At 35.6% G+C, this 24,002-nt stretch overlaps 2 protein-coding genes and 1 pseudogene across 8 annotated transcripts in view; 1 reads left to right on the plus strand and 2 right to left on the minus strand.

Annotated features, from left to right (window-relative positions):
• LOC120889133 (uncharacterized) overlaps positions 1 to 7,601 on the minus strand; it is a 53,462-nt gene extending 45,861 nt beyond the window's left edge. For 2 of the 5 annotated variants that reach the window (XM_078019217.1, XM_078019218.1), the window contains exons 1-3: positions 6,855 to 7,601; positions 4,855 to 4,921; positions 2,850 to 2,916 (exon numbers count right to left, since the gene is read on the minus strand). In XM_078019217.1, coding sequence (XP_077875343.1) covers positions 7,035 to 7,601 — 567 coding nt within the window. In that variant the 3' untranslated portion in view covers positions 2,850 to 2,916; positions 4,855 to 4,921; positions 6,855 to 7,034. The remainder of the gene's footprint in view (positions 1 to 2,849; positions 2,917 to 4,854; positions 4,922 to 6,854) is intronic. The other 3 variants (XM_078019219.1, XM_078019221.1, XM_078019220.1) reach the window with 3 other exon arrangements.
• Positions 7,131 to 24,002, plus strand: part of Echdc1 (ethylmalonyl-CoA decarboxylase 1) — a 44,921-nt gene continuing 28,049 nt past the window's right edge. The window contains exons 1-3 of one of the 3 annotated variants that reach the window (XM_013362899.3): positions 7,131 to 7,270; positions 13,877 to 14,098; positions 19,885 to 20,027. In XM_013362899.3, coding sequence (XP_013218353.1) covers positions 13,879 to 14,098; positions 19,885 to 20,027 — 363 coding nt within the window. In that variant the 5' untranslated portion in view covers positions 7,131 to 7,270; positions 13,877 to 13,878. Of the gene's footprint in view, positions 7,271 to 7,537; positions 7,679 to 8,039; positions 8,210 to 13,876; positions 14,099 to 19,884; positions 20,028 to 24,002 lie in introns of those variants that run through there. The other 2 variants (XM_013362898.4, XM_005335369.5) reach the window with 2 other exon arrangements.
• LOC101977397 (diphthamide biosynthesis protein 3-like) lies at positions 19,453 to 19,791 on the minus strand (annotated as a pseudogene).

Below are 24,002 nucleotides of genomic sequence, written 5' to 3' on the forward strand. Positions count from 1 at the left end.
AGACTATTGTTTCCTTCATTAAATTTTCTTCTTAGTTTTTAAACAATAATTGACCCTAAATGTTTGTTTCTGAACTCTCAATTCTGCTCCATTGACCCACATGTCTATTCTCATCCCAGTACCATGCTGTTTTGTTTACTATGGCTTTATGGTACATTCCAATATCAGGAAGTATGAGTATTCTTTTTCAAAAGAGTTTTTGGCTACTTTCATTTCCCTGTATTTCCATAGGAATTTTAAATTATCTTACAAATTTCTGTAAAAGAACTATTAGAGTTTTTAATAAGGATTAATTAATTTGTAAATCAATTTGGGGAGTGCTGCCATCTTAATAATTTTAAGTATTCTGATTCACGAATATGGTGTGTTTTCTATGTTATATCTTCTTTAATTTGCCTCAGTAAGGTTTTGATTTACAAATAATTTCTTTGGTTAAATTTAACACTATATTATTTTTTGTTGTTAATAAGAATGGAGCTGTTTTATTTAAGTTTCAGACTGCTTATTGCTAGTCCAGAGAAGTAAAACTGATTTTTTACATTAATCTTTTACCTAGATTCTTATGTTTCCCAATGTAATTTATTAGTTGCAATAGTTTTATATATAATAATATTCACACATTGCTGAATATTGTTTGCAGTTTTTATTTATATTATCATTCTTAAGTGATATTGACCTGCAGCTTCCCATTCTTAATCTTTGGGTATGAAGGTACTATTAGTTTCACAATGAGTCCGGAAATGTTCCTTTCTCACCTATTTTTTGTGGTACTGGAGATTGAACCCATGGGTGCTTTACCACATCCCAGTCCTTTTCTTTTTTCTTAAGACAGGATTTTGCTAAGTTACCCAGGATGACCTCAAACTTGTAACACTCTTTCCTCTTTCAGCCTCTTAAGAGTAGCTGGGATTACAGGGAAACACCACTATGTGTGACATTTCCTCAACTATGTTTTGAAAGAGTTTTCAAAGTATTAATTCCTCTTTAAATGGAATGTTGTACCTTTTAACCAACATCTTCCATTTCCCCATTCCCTCCTACCCCTTTCCAACTATCCCTGCTTTCATGAGTTCAACTTTTTTAGATTCCATGTAAAAGTATATGCATTTTTATGCCTAGTTTACTTCATTTAGCATATTGTTTTCAAGTTCATAAATGTTGCTACAAATAACAAGGCTTCCTTCTTTTAAAAGCCTGAATAATTCATATATATATGTATATATATATTAGTATATATATATTAAATGTGATATATATATATATTTATATATATTCTTTCTATCTATCTATCTATATCTCACATTTAGTCACATTTAGTTTATCCATTAATTCCTCTGTGGATATTTAGATTGATTTTACCTCTTATCTATCACAAATAATAATTATCAATGAAGGTGAGGGGTGGGCATATCTTTCAAATATATTGATTTCATTTCCATTGGGTAAAGTAAAAGATTTCATTCCTTTTTTTTTGTACCTACATATCAGTTGTTTGTATCAGTTACTATGATATTAAATGACTTGTTCCCACCAAAACTCATGGTGAGGCTTTATCCCCAATGGAACAGCATTGAATGGGTACTAGGACCTTTAAGAGAGATTACTGTTTTTCTTAGGTCTTATAGGAGTGAACTAGATCTTGAAGAAGCAAGTTTCTATAAAGTAGAGAGCAAACAGATGAGCAACTTTGTCCCTTCTGTCTTGCATATGTTCTTCTTTGCAAATGCTTACTTCCTCTTTCTGTTTCTCTACCATGATATGAAGCAGCATGAGGCCTTCACCAAAAACTGAGCAGATGCTAAAGTGTGATGCTCTCAGACTGCTGTGCCTTTCAAAGAATGAGCCAAAATAAACCTCTTATAAATTACCCAATCTCAGTCTCCTGTTATTGCAACAGAAAACAAAGACACCATTTATTAAACAGAGTGCCCTTTTACCACTTCACTTTCTTGTTATCTTTGTCAGAGAGCTATTGAACATAGAATTATGCTTACAACCATAAATTATCATGGTATAACGTTTTGAGATACACACATATGTGCACAAACACATAGGAACTACTGCCTATTCAACCTAAGACATGTGTTGGTGTTGTTTCAGGGGAAATATTGTAGTAAAATCAGAGATGGAGTCAAATTATGGACGTTTTTTTCTTTTTGTGGTACTAGATACTGAACCCCATGACTTTCACATGTAAGGCAAGTACTCTATCACTGAGCTACAAACTCAGCCCAAATTACTGAATTTTGACTTAACAACAGTTTTCACAAATTCATAATATAGAACAGTGGAGAAAATCATGATATTTAAGGATTGGTTTCTGTTTTGATCTCTCCCCTCTTTTTAGAGTAAAATGGTGTTTTGCACTTTAGATGGAAAATCCTGAAAACCTCATTGCATTGTGTCATGAACAGTAAGAAATAAAATACATGAAGAGCAAAGGTGAATTACAAAAGAAAAATGAGTGAAACTCCCACTACAAAGTATTATGCAATGTTCAAGTATATAAATAATTGCAGGCATTATTTGTTCAGAGTACAGAGATACCTGAGGTATAATAACTATTACTAATTGTCTTTCAATATTTCACTTAAGCACCACTTGCTCAGATCAGAAATCAAATATCTGGAATTGGGGCCAGGAATCTGCATGTTTATCCAATTGAACCATATGTCTGCCAATGATTGAGAACCTCAGTGTTTGTCAAGAAAGTTGTTAGGAATTCATAAATACAACAAAAGTACTAGGCCTTTCCTCAACCTAAAACATCAACTCCCAACACTACGTAGACATACTTTTGTCTTCAAAGTATTTAATACCACCTGAAACTGCACTATATGTTTACTTACTTAGATCTTCATTGTCTATCTCCCCCAATAGAAAATCTGTGCTGTGGAGCATAACTTGGTTACTTTCCTAAAATATGAAAAGATAAATAGAAATTAGGATGCAGAAATAGAAAGCTCACTTAGTACTAGAGTTATTACTAAGACACTAAGATGAAAGAATGAAAATTATTAATGAAAAAAAGTAACTGAAGAGACTTTTCCTCAGAGAGGGAGAAAAATGCAGACTGAATATTCAGGATAGCCCATGGTGTAATCATTGAAAAGAAATCCATGGCTAAGCAAAATTGCATGGCAATGGATGTTACAAGGATAATATAAAAGTCCTACGAACATATAGATAAGTTTAAAATAAGGATTTCATATAAAAGAATAAATATCAGGTTAGCAACAGGTTTTTTTTCTAGCAAAAGAAATGAGTATGGTCTACAGAGAAAAGGGAAAAGAGTGACACAAGAATTGATCACTAGCCAAGGTGAAGATCATGTGGAGAAAACAATGACTGTTTCAGATATGCATGGGCTCAGAAAGTAGGTAATAGATCTATATATTTCTTGGGAAATAGTAAAAATTAAAAGAGTAAAACAAATAAAAAAAATTTTAAGTATCTTTGTAACCAAGTATGAGGTGAAGAAAAATGAAAGTTTGAAGTAAGCATAAGTTTAAAACAACTCGTGGGTTTAAACATAGATTGCCTGAATTCTTTTTAAATATGACCTAAAACATGAAATGCAATTTGAAAAGTATTGACAGAAAAGGCACATAATATACAAAATAAAATTTTTGTAATGTCAAGTCTCAAACACCAGATTATATAATAAAACTTGACAAATGAAATAGGAAGATGAAAAATAGTGAAAATACTAAATTCCTTATTTTTTTCAAAGAAAGGACTAAATAAAATACTTCAACTATGTTTAAGCAATCAAGAGATTCTTGGAAAATGTTAATGATTGTAGTAGAATTAAAGTCAGAATATATAATTTACAAAGCACTGAGAGAGATAAAAAGTGTATGACATTACTCATACAGAAAGCTACAATTCTAGAAAATAAATACACATGCACACATTCACAAAGGAAACACAAAGAAGCATACATAACAGGTATGCATTCATACAAGCCATAAACTGGTATATACAAATAAATTTTTCTTCAGCTCAAGTCAGTTTTTATTTTGATGCCCCTGTTCTGATGAAGAGTGGGCAATTAAAATTTTGGAGGTTAAAGTTTGCTTCTCTTTATCCTAGTGTTGTAGCAATACTCTGAGAGGTTTGTACAACTGTACAGGACAGACAATTTAGTTCTTGAGAAAGAAATAAAAATATTATTGCTGAATTTCACAAACCCCAGATAAATCGCCTCTTTAAGCTTTGTGGTTTTCTGACTCTACATTATCATATAAATCTCTATATTCTAAAATGTGGTTTTCATCCCTATTCTAGTGTCATGACACATTCTATTCCTCCCACTAGAAATATTTCCTTTACTTACCTATGACAACTGTGGAACTCTGGGACATGACAAGTTCATCTAAACCCCTGCACTAATAGGACTGACCAAATTTCAGTATGGCTTCTAAAAACATAAAGCCACAGACTAGTATTGATATAGTCAGGAACTACCACAGGGACAAAAGGCAGACACACTCCAGGGCCTTAACTCATGAACCATTAAAAGTACCATATGCTTGTGTTATGGTTTGGATGTGAGGTGTCCCCGAAAAGCTCATGCATGTGTGAGACACTGCAAGAAGGTTCAGAGGAGAAATGATTGGGTTGTAAGAGTTTTAACCCAATTGGAGATTTTACTCCCTGATAGGGATTAACTGGGTAGTAACTGGAGTGGTAGGGTATGGCTGGAGGCAGTGGGAATTGGGGCATGGTATATATTTGTAGCTGGTGAGTGGAGTCTCTCTCTTTCTGCTTTTTGATCATCATGATGTAAGCTACTTCCCTCTGCCACACTCTTCCACCATGACAGTCTTCCACCATGATGTTCAGCCTCACCTTGAGCACCAAGGAATGGACTCCACTGTCTATGGATTGAGATCTCTGAAACCGTGAGTTCTTTTTTCTTTTTTTTTTTTTTAAAAGAGAGAGAGAGAAGAGAGAGAATTTTTTAATATTTATTTTTCAGTTTTCAGTGGACACAACATCTTTATTTTTATGGGGTGCTGAGGATCGAACCCAGCGCCCCAAGCATGCAAGGCGAGTCTGTTACCGCTTGAGCCACATCCCCAGCCCAACCGTGAGTTCTTAAATAAACTTTTTCTCCTCTACAGTTGTTCTGATTGGGTTTATTAGGTGCAGCAAGAAAAACACTGACTAAAACAGCTTGTAATCCCAGAAATTCAGGAGGTTGAGGTAGGAGGATCACAAGTCCAAGGCTAGCTGCAGCAAATTAGTGAGACTGTCTCAAAAATAAAATAAAATAAAAAATAAATAAATAAATAAATCTTATAAAACTAGACAGTCCAAGCCCCCAACAATAACAGGAACTAGAGAGGCTGCCAAGAAGCACTAACTTCACTCAGGCTGCAGACGCTGGATGGATAATTAAAAGTAAGTTACAGCTTGGCACCTGTCTTTATCATACATTTGCCTCCTTTATTACCTTAAAACTTACATCAGGTTCTTGCTCAACTCTGCACACTGGCATGTAAACTAATCAAAGAATGTTCATCTAAAACTGGTTATATAAGATTTATTGACCTAAATTTACCTATCCTGTACCCTTCAATACTGAGGACACCATAATAAGAATAACTAAGGTATTTTCAAGATTTTCAGGGACATTCAACTGCCAGCTCTTACAATGTCCTATTCCAGACACCCCTAGAAAGGTGCATGCCTTGGAGTCTCCAGACATTCTCCTAAATCTGCAGTTACTCAGAACTTCTGGAACAACACCTGGCAAACGGAATAGTCCATAATGAAACTGCCTCACTTAAGCAGGACCAAATCACCTCATAGAAACCAAATTGCCAACCATTCAGGATCATGGGTCTAATAAACATCATGCAAAACAAATGCAGATCTCCTCCTTAAGTTATAGCCCTTCTGTGGAGCCAAATGGGAAATCCAGAACTGAGATAATGATCAGCCAGACTCCAATCCATCCCAGCAATCTGATAAAAAGGCTCCTCCTTTATTCTGGCAGCACAAGGTCTTTCTTTTAGTATTATCTCTTCCCCTTGAACTTAACCCTCGATGATCCTATTACAACTTTGCCTGTTCAGAGGTCATTCTTATTGTCACTGGCTCAGAGGGTCCCATCTCTGGCATATTTATGAGGCAACCACCCATAAAATGCCTGCCTGAGAAAGGTCAACTGTTTTTCAGCCAACAAAATGATATGCTCTCCATACCCTTTTCTTAGAGCAGCTTTCAGAGAGAACTTGGCATTATAAATGTTTAACTTCTGCAACTCAGAAGTACTTTATCAAGGAATTCAGAGCCAAACTTTGCAAAAGCAGTCATCAAGAAGGATAAGACCTCTCAGTCAAAGGTTAAAAAAGCCTAAGGTAACTACCAGCTATCAAACACTGTTGGCCTAGTCACATTTCCGCTGGCCAATTCTGTAATTTTTCACTTTTTTGCACCCACACTTCCACTCACTCCACCGAATTGCCTCTACATAAGGGAAATTGAGCTCAGTTCTCTCCCTTACTGTTAGCAGTCACTGGGCAAAACGTTGTTTATCACTTTAACTAATATCCAGATGCTATCTTTGTCATCAACCACCTAATAACTAATTTCAGTCCCACTTCTTTGACAAAATGATTCCAAAACAGATGCAAAAATGGTTTTCCCTTTCATCTGTCTTCCAAAGCATTTGCTATCTGTGCCAGCCAAAAGGGTTTTGGTACTGAATTTTACGCTTACTGAGCTTTATAAAAGCCATGTTATATTCAGGGCATACACTGTATTTGATTTTTAAAAAAACGATAAAATATCCATTTATCCCTCAATAACTCTGATATATCACATAGGGTGTCTTTCGGTACCTCTCCCCACCCCTTTCGCGATTCCCTTAAACTGGTTTTCTTCTCTTCATCTGAAGCCACGTTTACAGCAGAACGTTGGAAACTAGCTGGATGTAGCAGCTTCCCTTTCCCGGAATAAACCCAGGATAGCAGAATCCATCATTCCATCATTCGAAGCTAGCCCAACAGGAGTCCACCGTACTACGCTTTCTCGCGACACCGGGAAGGGAACAAAACTGCGAGGTCGTCCCGGGAAAGGGACTTCTGGAGGGAGCGGGGGCGGAACTTCCGGGGTCGCGGCCACCCGCCGGGGTCTGAATAAGAATGCCACGGACCGAAAGGGGACCTGGGTGAGCGAAAGGAATCGCGGGGGAACCGAGTTTGGGCACCGGAGAGCGGAAGAGGCTCTAGCGGAAGCAGGAAAAAGACTCCGAAAGGTAGCGCGGAAGAGAGCTGAAGGGGGTCGTGGGGAAGCGGAAGCAGAATTTCCCTTCCCTTTCGGGCTCTGTATTCGTAGGAGCTGGCGGTAACCTTAGCGTCATCCGGAAGACGATCCCACAATGTGGCTGTGGAGTGGATGCTAGCGCGCAGCCCAGCGAATCTCACACGGAGAGCAGAGAGGCTCCGCTGCCGGGTCCTCGCCGGGCGGCCGAACAGGCCCACTGCCCCCTGCTGGGCGTGGGAAAGCAGTGGCTTGCGCTGCCCACTGACCTTCCGAGTGTTGGAGGCGCTGGAAAACTTTCCAGGGGAAGTGGGGGCTTTTAACATTTTCAAGAGGACAAGAAGGCCTAGTTTCAAAGCACTTATTTGATTTCTGAAGACTTCCAAGGCCTTGTGTTAATTAGGTAATTGTCTCTGGGATCTCCGTACTTGTTTCTTTCTGTTGTATTCAGTCTGGCTTAACTGCGTTTATTCTAGGATTTTTGTGTGTCCGCCGCAATGATTAAAAGGCAGTACACACGTAGAAGGGCCACAAATGTAGATTGAACCCATAGGTAAATTATGATTGAAAAGACTGATGAGGACTGAGGGAATATCCAAATCAGCACTCCCACATTCCCCATCAAGGAGTTCAATGTGTACCAGCCATTGTTCTAGGTGCTCCAGTTTGTAGAGATAAATGGACATGGACAGGGTTAGCAGAGACTCTTTTTGAAGACCTTGTGCTCTCTTGAGATAAGCTGGAGGGTTATTAATATTTATATCTTCTGACGGAGGGAGGGAGGGAGAGACATGGTGATACAACATCTGATCTTTTCTTGACAACTTATTGGATGAAAGACAAGTACATAATAATTGGTTGGGGCACAGACAGAGTGTGATCAGCATTCCAGTACGGAAAATCAGCCTTGGAAGAGGCATGGAATTGAAACAAGGTGAGTTATGAGAATAGTTAATTGGACAGATGGACTATTGGTTGTGGCCAGTTTCTTAGCCCTATGTATGAAATTCAGTTTTAAGAATATTATTGGTAATTACTGTTTGCCAGGCATTTTTCTAGACATGGCAATTGCCCTCATGCAGCTAAATGTGGTGGAACAATTTGATTAAGGAAGTAGGGAAGTCATTGAATGAAGGTTTTGATAAGGAAAATAGAGGTGAGTGTAGTCTAGGGTGTTAGAGGAGATGACTTGGATTTACTCTAAGGAAGAAAAATGTGTCACAGAAATCACGAATACCAAAGTTTGGAATGATGAAAAACCTGAAGGATTTGAGGAACTGAAACTTTTTTATTGTGGGTGTGTGAAGGAGAGGGTTTGGGTGGCTTGTAATGAAACTTGAAAGGTAAGTTTATATGATAATATCCTAACATCAGATTGAAACCTTGACAAACAGGCAGCATATTGACAGTCTAATCTCGCATACTTCTGTTTTTTTTTCTTGTTCACTACCTGCCTTAGGTTGTTTTCTTAAGTTTGATTTGTGTTAGTTTTCTGTTAATGATTCTAACATAATGGTGAAATAGGTAAGTACTTTTAATAAAACAACTAGTGTATTCCCTTTGGGGGTGGGGGTGACCAGGGAATATTTGATCACCTTTGTAGAACTTGAAAACAAATTGGAGAGCAAAACCTTTGATTCCTCCCCGGGGGGGGGGGGGGGGGGGGGCGGGCGCGTTGTCAGAAGGTCTTCTCTCTCACCCCTTCTAGAGGCTTGGCAGTAAGACTGAATTGGCCTTCTGACCGGGCAGCAAGTGATCCTACAAGACAGATTTTAAACTTTTTACACTGAAGAAAGTTTATAACAGTGTAAATGCCTCAGTACCTTTTTGTTGCCTTGTGATTTAGGGAGTAAACCAAGTATAGATTATTAAACTACTTGCTTACACAGAACTTGAATCTTAAACTGTATTTACTTATATTTTCAGATACTATAATAGTTGACTAGTAACTAACACCTTATTTTCTCCTCAGCATTGATCTGCTGTATACTTTAGACTCTGAATTTAGAATTGGGATTGAAGTATACAAAATAGGCTCTTAGCAAATTTTTAGACTTGGCTGCCTAATCTGGTAGGTTTAAACAGTGTCTTTGAGATTTTTTCTTGTACAGACAAGGAAGGAAATCTGAGAGGAGGGGGGAAAAAAAAGAAGGGATGGTAGTATAAGGAGTACAGAATGAGGAGAGGGAAGAGAAAAATATGGAATTAATAGAGAAAATGTTACATGGCTTAATATAAGGTTTCCTGTAAGAAATCGGCATTTCAGAGATCACAGATATTTAATGAGGCAAAATATTACTGTTATTTACATATAACAATATTACATAAGTATTTAAATGTTTAATAATTTAAAGATAAGGGAATAGGGATCTGATGATATTCATACTAATTGCACTAATGTTCTTGGCTGCTGGAGGGAGGGACAATGTATCAAGGTAGCAGACAGACTCCTTACAAATGAGAGCAGAAAACATATTGCTTGCTGTTTCTGTTATCCTACAATAATAATTTAAAATGCTAATGATTTTATAAGCCTTTGCTCCTTTGTATTTTTTAGTTTTGACTCTTTATTCTTTTTCCTATATAGAGCATTATAAAAAACATAGGCAAATTTATTTCTTTAATGTTGTATGATCCATATCAACTTTCTCTAGCATTTTTATATGAAGTCATGATTGGTGTGGAGAGGATCAGGACTTCTGCCCCAAATTAATTTTATGCATTGAGTTGCCTCTATATTTGATTGTCCCTGGGGATAAAACATGCAGAGAGCATACATAGTCCATACAAAAGCAAATATATATTTGGCTCTGAGTATATACACTTGGCTGCTGTGTGAGCTGAGCTATTTACTGATCTTGAGAATATATTTTCTCTAGACTTAGAAGGAGCCCTAAGGAACCCTGAGCTCTACTCTATGTTGCTTTCTTAGGAAGGGACATTCCCTAGACTGAAAGCAACCCCAGATTCCTTTTCCACAAGGGTCTGCGGGTTCTGCAGGGATTATTCTGGAGGTGACATGTAGAGACCAACCAGTAAAGACATAATGGGAGAACAGATCACAGTGAATCCAAAATAGGAGTACCAGTGGAAGCAGTTCCCTTTGTTGACTCTTATAGAATGTTCAAAACTATTATGTGCCTCTGGAAGGGGGAATAAGAATAAGGATACTGGTTTCTCATTTAAGTGTGCTAACAATAATTATTAGGTATTTACCTTCGTATCTACTAGGTATACTGCCTGTCATTCTAAGAAAATTACAAAGGATATATCAGGATGGCCCATACTATCCAACAGTTTTGTGAGATATCTAGGCAAATAGTTAAAGTAGGAAGAATATACTAATAGACTCTTCCTTATACAGTATATAGAATGGACATTATAGATAAGCAGAGTACCTTTAGATTGTCTCTTAATAAGCTAATTTCTTTAAAGAGGCCATGTTTTGGTTAATGATTCAATAGAGATCATATTGTGTGCAAACTTTTTATAAACTTGATTAAAACAAACAAGGAGCTCTTGCCCTCATTTTCTGAAAGGAAACACAGATTCCATAGCTGATTGGAAGAGTGGTGGCCAGTGACCAGAGGCCAATGAAGAAGAGAATTTGGTCAAATATCATGCCCTACACACTTTGAACTTGCATTTATTAGAAACCCAACAATAAATTATTTTTTCTATTTTTGTAATTCTTTTGGAAACGCATTATGTGTCTTTTAGTTCAACAAATATTGAATTTAAAATTTTATGCTAAGAGTTATGAATAAGGCATAGTCTCTCTTTAAAAATTTAATTTAATGGACTCAAGAACTCACCTTCAAAATATTATCATTACCATGGACAGTGGTGCAAGCCTGTAATCCCAGCTACTTGGGAGGCTGAACTAGGAGGATTGTGAGTTCAAGGCCAGCCTTGGTAATTTATCAGAGACCCTGTCTCAAAATTAAAAAAATAAAAATAAAAAAGGAGACCTGGGATGTAGTTCAGTGGTAAAGCACCGATGGGTTGAATCCCCAGTAAAACACACACACAACAGAGCTATCATTTGTGTCAGTTCTAAAACTCTGGTTTTTTTTGATTGTTCATTTGTAAGAGACACACAAAGTCCTTTAATAAGGATTTTTGCTTACTTGCTAGACCTGACAAAGACTTCACACTGTATTATCAGTGGCTCCAATGTAACATTTGTGTTCCTTACCAGATTTCTACTATGAAATTAAATAGAGTACTTAAGAAACTGTCTTCAAAATTGTCAATTTAAAAGTTTGGGAAACATTAACCTGTATATTCTTTAGGGTTTGTTAAAAAGTTTACTGAGAAGTATATGTAGCATACAGAAAATGTAAAATATATAAGAAGAATGTAAAGAACAACGACAAAGTAATTACCTTTGTATCCATTATTTAGGTTAGGAAATAGAACACATCCACACTCTGAAACCTAACTTTAAGCACCAGTTAGGTGACTCAAACACTTGTTTTTCTTCATTTTTTACATTTAGATTATCTTATTTGTGACTAAATGTAATATAATCTGAAATTCATAACCATATATTTTTAAATTTTTATAATAATTATTTAATAATTAATGCATAATAAGATAGCCTGTGTATAAAATATGTTTAGAATGCTCAGAAGACTTGATTATAGTTAACTGTGGAGTGATTTGAAGGAGTACTTCAGGTTTTACAGATTATTTGCTTTTTAAAATGGAAGGGTGGGGGTGGGGAGAGAAAGACAATAGCAAGTGCTTACAAGATTGTGGAGGAAATTTAACATTTATGGGAATGTACATTGGTACAATCATTTCAGAAAATGCAGACAGTATTTTCTAAAGTTGAGCAAATGAAAAGAATACATGCATTATGATTGGTGGTCTACCAGTCAGTTGGCTCTGTGTGTGTGTGTGTGTGTGTGTGTGTGTGTGTGTGTGTATGTGAGAGAGAGAGAGAGTGCGCGCTCCTCCGCATGTGCGCACGCATGCTAGTGCTTGTTAATAGTTGGAACTACCAATGGTCTAAAAAGTTAACTTTGAAAATTCTTCAATATTTAACAATCAGGATAAGATGAGCTGTAGCATACAACCCAATAATTCTATTCTTAGATAATGTATATATAGTGGCCAATAGACACATACCAAAGTTGTTTATAGCAACTCTTTGTAATGCTAAAAACTGAAAACACCTCAAAAGTCTGTTAACATAGAATAGGTAAGTTGTGGTACATTCATGTAATAGAATGCAGGAATGATGATGATCGACTTTTTAGTCTCTAATTGTACATAATATTAGCAATGGATTCAGAAATAGAAAGTTGAAACCAGACACAAAAGAATATAAGCTTTTCAATTCATGTAAAGTTAAAAAGTATGCAAACTAACCTTGGGGTTGTTTATCATCCTTATTTGAGGCATTCTGAGTGCAAGGTGGCACAAAGGACCTCTTGAGGTTCAAGTTATATTCTATTTCTTGATTTGAGTGCTATTAACTAGGATATTTTCAACTAGGGAAAAATTATTGAGCTGTGTCTTATGTTTTGTATACTTTTCTGAATATATGTTTTATATTAACAAAAATGTTTTGATTTTTGTTAGGCAAAAAAAATTTGATTTATATAGGGCAAAAAAAGCCTAGGGGCAAAGATGAGATTATTGAGGACATATGTATAAAATAAGAAGAAAAGAGAATAGAACCATGGGAACACAAAATCCACATACACATTCCTGTTCTTCCCCATTTTCCTTATGATCCTTTCCAGCTTTCTGTATGAAAGCATGGCAAAGGGAAGGATAATACTAAGAATAAAATTTCTATTAGGGTGCAGTTGCTCTCGTAGCATTCTGTTTCCAAGGGGATATTTGGACTGAATTAGATTTTGAAAAAGTTAAGGGTTGGAAAATGAAAAACTACTGTGATGAGAAAGACTACCTAGAGACAGGATATTTAACTAAGTAGAGAAAAGCAACATTTTTTCTAAGCCTTTTTAGTTTTATTAGGTCCCAATAAATGCATTGTAATTATGTCATTCTCCTTGATACACTGAAATGATATGCTTTGTGAATTATTTGATTTGAGAAGGAAAGAAAGAAAAAATAAGTACTTAAGAGATCTTTCCTTTCTTTCCTTCTTTTTTGTTTGTTTATTTTTCATTTTTAAGAGGTGGGGTCTCCCTATGTTCCTAAGACTGGTCTCAAACTTCTGGGTTCAAGCAATCTTCCTGCCTCAGTGTCCTGAGTAGTTGGGACTAAAGGTGCATGTTGCTGTGCCCAGTTGAAAGAATACTGTTTTGTTTTGTTTTGATACCAGGGTTTGAACTCAAGGGCACTTGACCACTGAGCCACATCCCCAGTCCTATTTTGTGTTTAGAGACAAGGCCTCACTTGTTTTTGCTGAGGCTGGCTTTGAATTCAGATTCCTCCTGCCTCAGCTCTCCGAGCTGCTGGGATTACAGGCATGTGCCACTGCTCCTGTCCTGAAAAAGTACTTTTAAAAGCAGGGATATATTCTCAATTCAATATTATGCCTGTGGCTGATTAACACATAATAGTAGAAAATTGAGTCTATTAATCTGAACACCTATATACTTATCTCTGTTTTTTTCAGAAATGGCAAAAAGTCTTTTGAATGCAACATCCTTGTCTGCAAGGACAAAACTACTACATCAAGTGGGAGTATCACTTTATAATACTTCTCATGGCTTCTATGAAGAAGAAGTAAAAAAGACATTGCAGCAGTTTCCTGGTGGATCCATTGACCTTCAGAAGGAAGACAATGGCATTGGCATTCTTACTCTGAACAATCCCAGTAAAATGAATGCTTTCTCAGGTATCATCTTTTCTAAAATAAAGAATGACACTTAATCTTACGTGCTATCACATATTTTGTCTTTGTCTTGTGACTGAATCTTCAAAATCTTGGTGCTCTTTGTAGAATGCATGCAACCAAATGAAACTCTGTTACATGAACCAGGAACATTTTTACTAATGTTAAAATGGTATCTTAATGTTTTAAAAAGAATTGTGAACACAGATATTGATAAAAAGGACACTGTTAAATCATTCTTATTTTTCCCATAATTATATTAACTATATAAAAACTTTGTTTGTTTTCAGCTAATGCCACTGAGAAACAAGAAAGAGAAAGTTTCAAAGATTTTACTGAAACTGAATAGAAAAACCCATAAATAAAAAAAAAATTTGCTTACATTTTTTTAATGAATTGAGATAAGACTGTCATTGTTAATTTCCCTCCCTTGCCTACAAAGTGTTCATTTTAGAAAAAAAGGCACTCCTTTTAAAAAATTTCTTTTAAAATTTTTAATTGTCATATATATGTAGTACAGTGTGGTAATTTGATACATATATTTAATATATAATGTTAAAATTAGAGTATCATTTTCTTGTGTTGAGACCTTCAAACTCCTCTTAAAATTATTTTGAGATATAAAATGTTATTTCTTATAAATACATAATGTTATTTGTTATAAATGTATTATTTATATATATTAAACTATATATAATAAAATAGTTTTATATATGTTGCATATAATGATTATTAACACTATAATAAATTATTGTTCTGTAGCATTTACCAAACTATTGAGTATTAGAACTCATTTTTTCTCCAATTGAAACACTGCACTGGCCTATCTGTTGACTCTTGCCTAACTCTTAGATTCTGATGAATAACTTTTACCTATTAGTCAAAATTCTGAGCATATAATAATTTTATATTTAAGAGACATGGAGACCAGAACGTGGTAATTTTTACTAAAGCTCAAATTTGAATCAGGCTACCATCATGTTATGTAAGAGGTATCGAATAGCCTTCTTGACCACACATTATGTTTCAAGGTGATTTTGTAATCTACTTGTCAGTTATGCACTGCATGGGGCAGAATAGATTCTATTCTTTAGTAGCACTTGAATATTGGACTCTCTTAGCAATTTTATGTGTCTATATATAATTATCATTATAACTGCAGATATAATTCAGTAAGTTGTAAACTTTGTAAATACCAGTAGTGAGTCTTTATAACTCACAACTTTTCTCTCTGCTTATCAGAATTCAGAGGTGTTTTTCTTTTCTTTTCTTTTTTTTTTTTTTTTCTTTTTTGCTACTGGGGATTGAATCCAGGAGTACTTAACCACTAAACAACATCCCTAGCCCTTTTTTGTATTTTATTTAGAGACAGGGTCTCACTGAGTTATTTAGGGCCTCACTAAGTTGTTGAGACTGACTTTGAACTCGAAATCCTCCAGCCTCAGTTGGGATTACAGATGTGCGCCACCACACCTGGCCAGAGATATTTTTCTAGGTCAGTGCTGACCAATAAAATATAATACAAAACCCAAATGTGATCTGCATGTGTATTTTAAATAGTCTAGTAGTCATCATTAAAAAAAGTCAGAAACAGATAAAATTGATTTTAAAAATAATACCTTTAATTTAACTCAGCATATCTAAAATATTATTTGAATAAGTAACTGATACATTAATGAGAAATTTTTTTACTAAGTCTTCAAAAGGTGGTCTTAAACTCACTGTACTTCTTAGTTTAGCCACATTTCAAGTTCTCAATAGCTACATGTGCTTCATCATTACTTTATTAGATGCTGTAGTTCCATAGCTTTAAGGAATAAAATCCAAATTTGATATTATCCCAGGAAAAATAAAATTAGAAAGTCAAGAATGCTCTAGAGGATTAAATTATATTAATGGTTTTAATTTGCTACTGAATAGTTACAAATAATCTTTCGTTCTATTGGAAACACTAATGCATAATGTGTCAATTTAGTAAAAACAGCTGCTTTGATTTGAGTAATGATGTTTAATTAGGTTCAGTGGGGAAAGGATGAGTGAGAATCATTCATCCAGATACTTTATTTCACAAAGTCAAAAAAATGAATTTAAGATCAACTATTATATAGATATTGTTAGACTCAAGGCCAACATAATTATTTGTAGACACTTAAATATCTTAGACAATTTGAGATCCATATTTGCCTATATAGATTTATTCTTATCTTAAACATATAGGTCTTTTACTTCCCCTGCTAAACTGGAAATCATTTGAGAGCAAGAGCTCTACTTCTAAAGCACCTAGGACTTTCTTGGGAAGGGTTATAGTTCTAAATGTGCCATAATTAGTGATTAGAGAGCATAGCTACATTACTCGATTTTCTAAGTCCAAACATTGATTTAACCTTTGTTGTAGAACCACCTTGCTACTGGCTACTTCAAAAAATGGTAAAGAAAATAATAGCTCTGACTGTAGGGATTTTATATTCCAAAATTAAATGTATGTAGTTTAATATGAGCTATAAAAAATTTTCTGGAAACTTGTACTTAACTTTCCTACTTAAATATATATTTGTATGAATTCTTTTGGTACCAGGGATTGAGCCCAGGGCCCCTTAATCTGAGTCACATACCCAGCCCTTTTTATATTTTATTTTGAGACAGGGTCTTGCTGAGTTACTTAGGGCCTTGGTAAGTTACTGAGGCTAATTTTGAACTCACGATCTTCCTGCCTCAATCTCCCCAGCCACAGGGATTACAGGTATGCTCCATCACTCCCAGCTATTTGTATGAATTCTTGAGGTAGAGATAGATAAACTAAAAAATTTGTGTCTTTAAAGCAGAGACTCGTAGGTCCTCTTATGTACTCTGTTGTACCAGCACAAATAGGCATTTGATAGACATTCAATAAATATTTGTAAAATACATGAACTAAAAGTCTTGCTTGACATTTTTTAATTATCAAGATTTTATTTAGCATGACAATACAGTTTATACTGGTAATAAATTAATATGTACAGTTATAAAAAATGTTTGGTGCTATCTAAGAAAAATGTTTTTTAATCTATGAAGGATATGCAAAATCCTTTAAATAGCTGACTTAATTTTCAAACCCAAAGTTTGGTAACATTGTTGATGAAAATTGGAAATTCTATTCCCTATAATTCATGATTCAGACAGTGTTGAGTTTATAAGGGTTTCACTTGCCCTATCCGTTCTGGCAATGTCCCACAACTGAATGAGAACTGGTAGCTAGAAACTGACCCTATTTCCTATACCTGTACAGTGAGGGATCCACTGGCCTGGCCTCAGACTCCAGAGCTAATTAGACCGAGATTGGGTTAAATTGGGTTAGATTGGCGTAAATCACAGAGGTGTTCCACAAATGTCTGTGGGAGTAAATAAGGCACAAGCATCACTCAGAACTCCAATCATACCTGAAAACCTTGATTTTACTTTCTGCTTACTTGAGGATTCATTCCTGGTATGTTATATTGTAGTTCTAAAACTTAAGCAACACAGTTGATTTAAAACAAAATCATTAGGTCTGGGGATATAGCTCAATTGGTAGAATGTTTTCCTTGCATGCACAAGTCCCTGTGGGTTCAATCCCCAGCACCACAAAAGAAAACAACAACAACAAAAAAAAAACCAACATTCCTATTATTGCAATATTATCAACAGTCACTGACTGTTGTATTTCTTTTTGTATTTCTTTTCTCCTGGGATGTTTGAACTTGGGCAACTTTTCATCAACAGCAAAGAGAGTGTATATGTTAGCACCATCTACAGTGAGCTTGAGATAGTTCATTTCTCTTTGCATGTTACTGCCCACCAGAGTCAACCTGTACCCTACTCTGTTCATCTGAGCAGTCACTTTCCTTTTCAAAGTAGTGTGGATTATTTCTGGGCTGACAGTGTTCCTAAACAGCAGTGAGATTTCATCTTGTCACGAATATTCCATATAATGTACCAAGTACAGCTAGCATATAATTTTTGATTTATTATGTCTCAGCCTAATGGCTGCATATAGCCATGCTGCTGCCAGATTTAAAAAAGAAAAAGTCCACTTGTTTTAATTTAAACTTCAAAGGAGTGTAGTTTGTTTATCGATTAGTATAGAACATTCATACTCTAGCAGGCTTTTCTAATTACAGGAGCCATACCCAAAATAACTTGTCAGATATCAGTACATTTTCATACACACAGCAAAGTTGTGTTTGTAATGGAAATTTTCCAATTTTCTTGTGATTATAATTTCTTTCTACTCTCAGCACTCTAGCAAAGGAAGACTAATAGTCTATCTTCATATATTTCTCCTTCTCCCTGGCAACATTTCTCTGGTAGGAGTTCATGTTTGGTTTGGTTGCATACTATAGAGGCTTATTAGATGTGCCCACATGGATATATTTATTCAGAACAGGCCTCCCATTTTCAAGTTCATTCTCTATTGTAGATACTTTGCTTTTTAGGAGTAGGGACACAATACTGTGATAGGCTAAAAGCACTGGCACCAGCCATATAGACTTGGTATTAACCCCTCTATGAAATGCAACTTCATTGGTTTTATCAGAAAATAAACAAAAATCTAGACACAAAAATATTTGCTTTGATCTGGTAAAATAATTAAAGCATTCATTTACTAAGTTGGCTTGTTTGTTTCCTTCTGTTTTTTTTTAATCTAGTGATAGTTTTTAAAGATCATAAGGAATCTCCACTTTGACCATTTCACTTTAGACTTTTCTTCCTTATTCACTTACCTGTAGCAATGGAGAATATATAGTCCATCTTTTCCTCTTTAATACCACAATAGAACTCTGTCTATGAAGTGTAACAGAAATGACATGCTGAACAGAACCTGAACGTTCTAATAATGGAGACTGTCTTTGTGATGGAACCAGAAGTGCAGTACTGATGAAGCAGTGGATTTTTATTTAAGTTAATATAATAAAGCTGATGTCAAATTTCAAAGAAAGCTAATTTTAACCATCTTAGTAACTAATTAAAAATATAATCTCTTTTTAATAAATCCTAATGACTGAGGTAGATGATACTGTTAAATCAGACACTGAATTAGGTTTAAGGTATAAAAATGATAACTAAGGGAAAGGAAAGAAAGCACTGATTTAAAATTATCTTCCTTTAAATTCAGGTGGATAATTAAGAATGTTTCCAATTCAATGTTCTAAACATGAAATCCGGGTATGACATGTCTTGGGCTGACTTTTGTATTTGAAGATGAACTCAGCAGTTGGTGAAAAGACCCACGGGCTAACAGAATGGCAAACGACGAAACAGCTGTCCCCATGAAAAAATCAGTTACTCTGCATTTGATATTTCCATCTGGGCTCATTCTCAACTGTTCAGGATGTGGATTCCTAAAGATTTCTTAAGCATTTAAGTAATTTTTTGTTAGTTGAAGGTGCTGGGGCTGTTTGTCCACACATAAATTGATCTTTGTCTTGAATCACTTTCTTATGAGAGACCAGCTAGGACATATTGCCACATCTTCCCTATTCTCCAAATCTTCCTTGGTGATGGAAAAGTTATCCCCACACAGGCAGGTGTAGAAATACATTTCGGAGTTCTCGTCATATTGTAAGTCCTTGATCTCCACCTCTTTGTGAAACTCTGCCCCATGGTTGTTGGGGCTAGCAAAAGGCTGGTGCCCCGGTGGTCCAATACCGCCTCTGTTGGTCTAACTTCTCGAATGCCATCTGGGCTTGCTTGATACACTTTTATTTCTGAATTATTTCTGTTTTTGTAATCTCTTACATGTGTTGTGATTTTTCCCCTTCCCTCTCTGGCAGGTGTTATGATGCTACAACTTTTGGAGAAAGTGATTGAATTGGAAAATTGGACAGAAGGGAAAGGACTCATTGTCCGTGGGGCAAAAAATACTTTCTCTTCAGGATCTGATCTGAATGCTGTGAAAGCCCTAGGAACTCCACAGGCAAGTGTTATGTGAATTATGCATTAGGTTGTACATGTCGACTAGACGTTTAAGATATTTATATTTTATTTATGTGGTTATTAGCATTACTGGTACTCTTAAATAGCTTTCAAAGGGTCAGAGGGTTTTGAGATTTGTTTTGATTTTTGTAGAACTATAAAGAATTATAAGGTGAATGATTTAAGGGAAATAAATGGCTCTTAAGGTTTTACCAATAGGATATCTTCAAAGGGTATTCTGGTTAACAGAAATTACCAATCTTTGTGGCTTAGAAGAGCACTGAGTTATGTTGGTGTTTTTGGAGAGTGGAATTCTCTCTTTCTTGCTGTCAATATTGCTCTTGCTTGTTTCCCCCAAATCCTGCTTTGTTTCCTTCTTTTTCAGATCTTTTGATTTTTTCTGTGCAAATTTTAAAATTTTAGAAAATTTCATAATTTAGAGAAAAGTTGCAAATGTAATACAAAGTTCCCATGTACCCTGGACCCAGTTTCTCCTGATTTTAACATCTTATTTACTGTAGTACTTAGGTCGGTCACAACTAATGAACCAACATTAGTATTTTATTGTTAGTGAAAATCCACTGTATGATCTGATATCTGGAATCTAAACTCATAAAAGCAGAAAATAGAATGGGGAGAGAGGGGAGAAATGGAGTTTCACTTATATTAGATAATCAGTTCTCAAGATCTATCTTACAGAACAGTGTCTATATTTAACAGTATTATAGTGTATACTTAAAATTTTCTAAGAAGGTAGTTCTTTATGTTAAGTGTTCTTATCACATAGACATAAATAATAACAATAAAGGGATGGGAAGAAGCTTTCGTAGGTGATGGGTATGTCTATAGCCTTGATGGTGCAGATAGTTTCATGGCTAATTATCTACAAACTCATCAAGTTTTATACATTAAATATATAGTACTTTTCACATATCCAATAAAGTGGCATTAAAGAAGGACAGAAAAGAAATACCAGTCTTTATTTGTATTTTACTAGTTTTTCTGCTTTAAAATTCTATCCAGGATACCATAATACATTTAGTCATTTTGATTCCTTAAATTCCTCTCCTCTGATAGTTCCTCAGACTTTCCTTCTTTACATGATTAATGCTGGTTACATATTTTCCAGTTTCAGTTGATATTTGTCTGGTGTTTTTCTCATATTAGATTGAGGTTATAAGCTTCTGAGAGGAAGATCAGGGGTAAGGTTCTCTTTTGATGGCATCCCATTATGAAAACATGCTGTCAACATGAGTTTTCACTGTGTATGTTAACCTTGGTCATTTGGCCATGATAGTATTTGCCTAGTTTCTTTAAAGTACTTTAAATTTACTTCCAATATTCTATGGTAAAAGCAAGTCACTAAGTCATCAAGTTTAGTCCATATTCAAGGAAGGAGGGAGAATAAATTCTATCTCCTGTGGTCAGTTATTTGAAATTCTTCTCTAAGGAAAAATTTGTCTTTCCCCCATTTATTCATGTATTTATTCAATCATTTATTTATGTCAGTACTACTCATGGATATTCATTTTATGTGAATTATTCATGTGTTGCTCAGATTGTTCCAGCTTTGGCCATTTGGAGCCCTTTCAGCTAAGTTCTTACTTCACCTTTTTATATATATACTTTTATTTTATCTATTTTCATGTGGTGCTAAAGCTCAAACCCAGTGCCTTACATGTGCTAGGCAAGCAGTCTGCCACTGAGCTACAACTCCAGCTGCCTTGCCTCCTTTTGGCACATCTTTTTTTTTTTTTCTTTTCAAATTATTGGTAATTTTAATTGGTTCACTTAATATGCAAATGATGCCAGCAGGTATAATCAGTTGTATTTGAAGCTTTAATGTTTAGAGCAACCTACTTTCTAAGGACACAGAGAAGCCCATGAAAATGTCATGCAAACAGGGAGACAGAAGTCAGCAATCTAAATCTCTCAAAGAGTGGGCCTCAAAGGAAATCATTCCAGCAAGTATCTTGATATAAAAATTCAAGAATTAGGACAAATAAATATCTGTGTAACTCCATCTATTCATTGTCTTATGAGATCCCTGTGACACTGATGCAGCCCATTAGAATACACATACACTGTCCCTGCCCCTTGGTTGAATAAATGTACAATTGGATCAAATCACATTCCAACAGCATTGAAAGGCTGACTTGCTGCAAAAAAGTAAAATAAATTTTTTACTAGAATATTCTGAAGGCATTCAAGGACATAGCTTCTTACCACATGGGGCTATAGAGACTTGTTTTCTGGTTTGGCACATCCATAAAACAATATAGACTACATTTACCTCCTTTGTTTGTTTAACTCCCACTTCTCTTTGTGTCAAAACTTTCCTGGTAAGGATGTTCATATATAAGTCTCATAAAGGACTAGAAGGCCAGTGGAGTTGACTGATACATGGGCTACCTGGGGCAGGTAGTTAAAACAAAAACAGTAGCAACAGAAAAGAACTATTCAGTGCCCAATAAACACTGACAATGATGTGAAAATGATTTCTCTGTTATTTCTTCACATATGTAATCTGAAGATTTACATCTATTATGTTGTCAGGGAGAATAATATAGTCTAGAATTCTTTTGGAATGGGCATGTAGATCATTCAAGTGGTAAAATTTTCAAAGTTTAGGTGATTCCCCATCTTGGGTATTTGTTCTGCATATTCTGGCCATCTCCAGTTTTTTTTTTTTCTCCTGAGGAGACAATTCTCCAGAAGGCTTAGCTAACCTTATACCACAGATATCATTGTGAGTTTTCTGGTGCACTTGCTCTTTCCCAAGGAGACAGAATTAACAAGTAGCTTTCTTGTGGTCTACAAGGAGCTCGGCAAAAAGTAGGACATTAATTAATACTGCCTCTTTCCAAAGATGACACTCCCACTGGATTGGTCTTCTCTGAACTGCTACCTTTAACCATAAATGCCTTCTGATAAATACTCATAGGTCCTGGTGTGAAGGCTGAGCCAACATGCAAATGTGCTCTGGACATTTTTTGTGCCTAGAACCCTGGATCCTGGGACGTGGGTTCTCACCTGCCTTCCTACAAAAGTCAAAAAGGCCCTTCCCAGGGGTGCATCCTTAATTGAAGCTGGACACTCTGTACTTATATCTGTAATTTATCTCTTGATTATGAAAGCTTGGATAAATAAATTTTGGGCATGGATTAAAAACTTTTTCACATTTATCATTGTAAAGCTCTTTTAAATGATCACATGGGTGTTTTCTGCTCTTTATCAAGTTTTGCAAAAAATATTTTATTTCTTGTTCTTCTGAAAATTCTTGGTTTTGATTAGAAGTCAGACCAATAAAGAGTAGATATAGATAGATATAGATTTATAGTTCTCTAACATCCCATCTCCATATAAAGTCTGCTGAGAAGGTTACAGGTATTTCCATTCCTCTTCAGAAAAATCAATGACCACATCCCTTAATGTCAATGGTTCCATTTCCTGGCTTTCAGGATGCTTAGTGTTCCCCATGTAGTTTTTTTCAGCTCCAGTGTAGCACAGAAACCCAAGAGACAGATTGAAAGGGGCTTCAGGAACTTCCTCCAAAATTGAGCCTGGTAGTGATATTGCCAGTTGTTGGTGACAAGTCTTAGTTTCCCACGTGTTGAACTTTGAACATTAGAGAAGTATGCTGAGGCAAGCATATGAAGCAGGGTTTATTTAGAAAAGGGTAACATAGACTTCTCCCACAAGAGAGAAGGGGGCCATAGCTGGTACCATGGTATCCCCTTGTTTTTTTTTTTTTTTCCAAGTACTCCCTCCCTTGCCCTCTGGTATTGTGAGATACTCCAGGTTAATCATGTGTTTTTCCCACCTCAGGCATAGAATCAGTGATTTCTCCAGTGAGTCCTGGTTTTGGAGAATGGTAGAGTATTGGGAGTCTCTTTTTTTCAAGGCCCTTGATATGGCATATTCCTGGGTTAATTGAACCTTTCATATGGCAGAAGAAGAAAGCTCTGAATTTAGA

The sequence above is a fragment of the Ictidomys tridecemlineatus genome, chromosome 8 (genome assembly GCF_052094955.1).
Source record: "Ictidomys tridecemlineatus isolate mIctTri1 chromosome 8, mIctTri1.hap1, whole genome shotgun sequence".
Lineage (NCBI taxonomy): Eukaryota > Metazoa > Chordata > Mammalia > Rodentia > Sciuridae > Ictidomys > Ictidomys tridecemlineatus.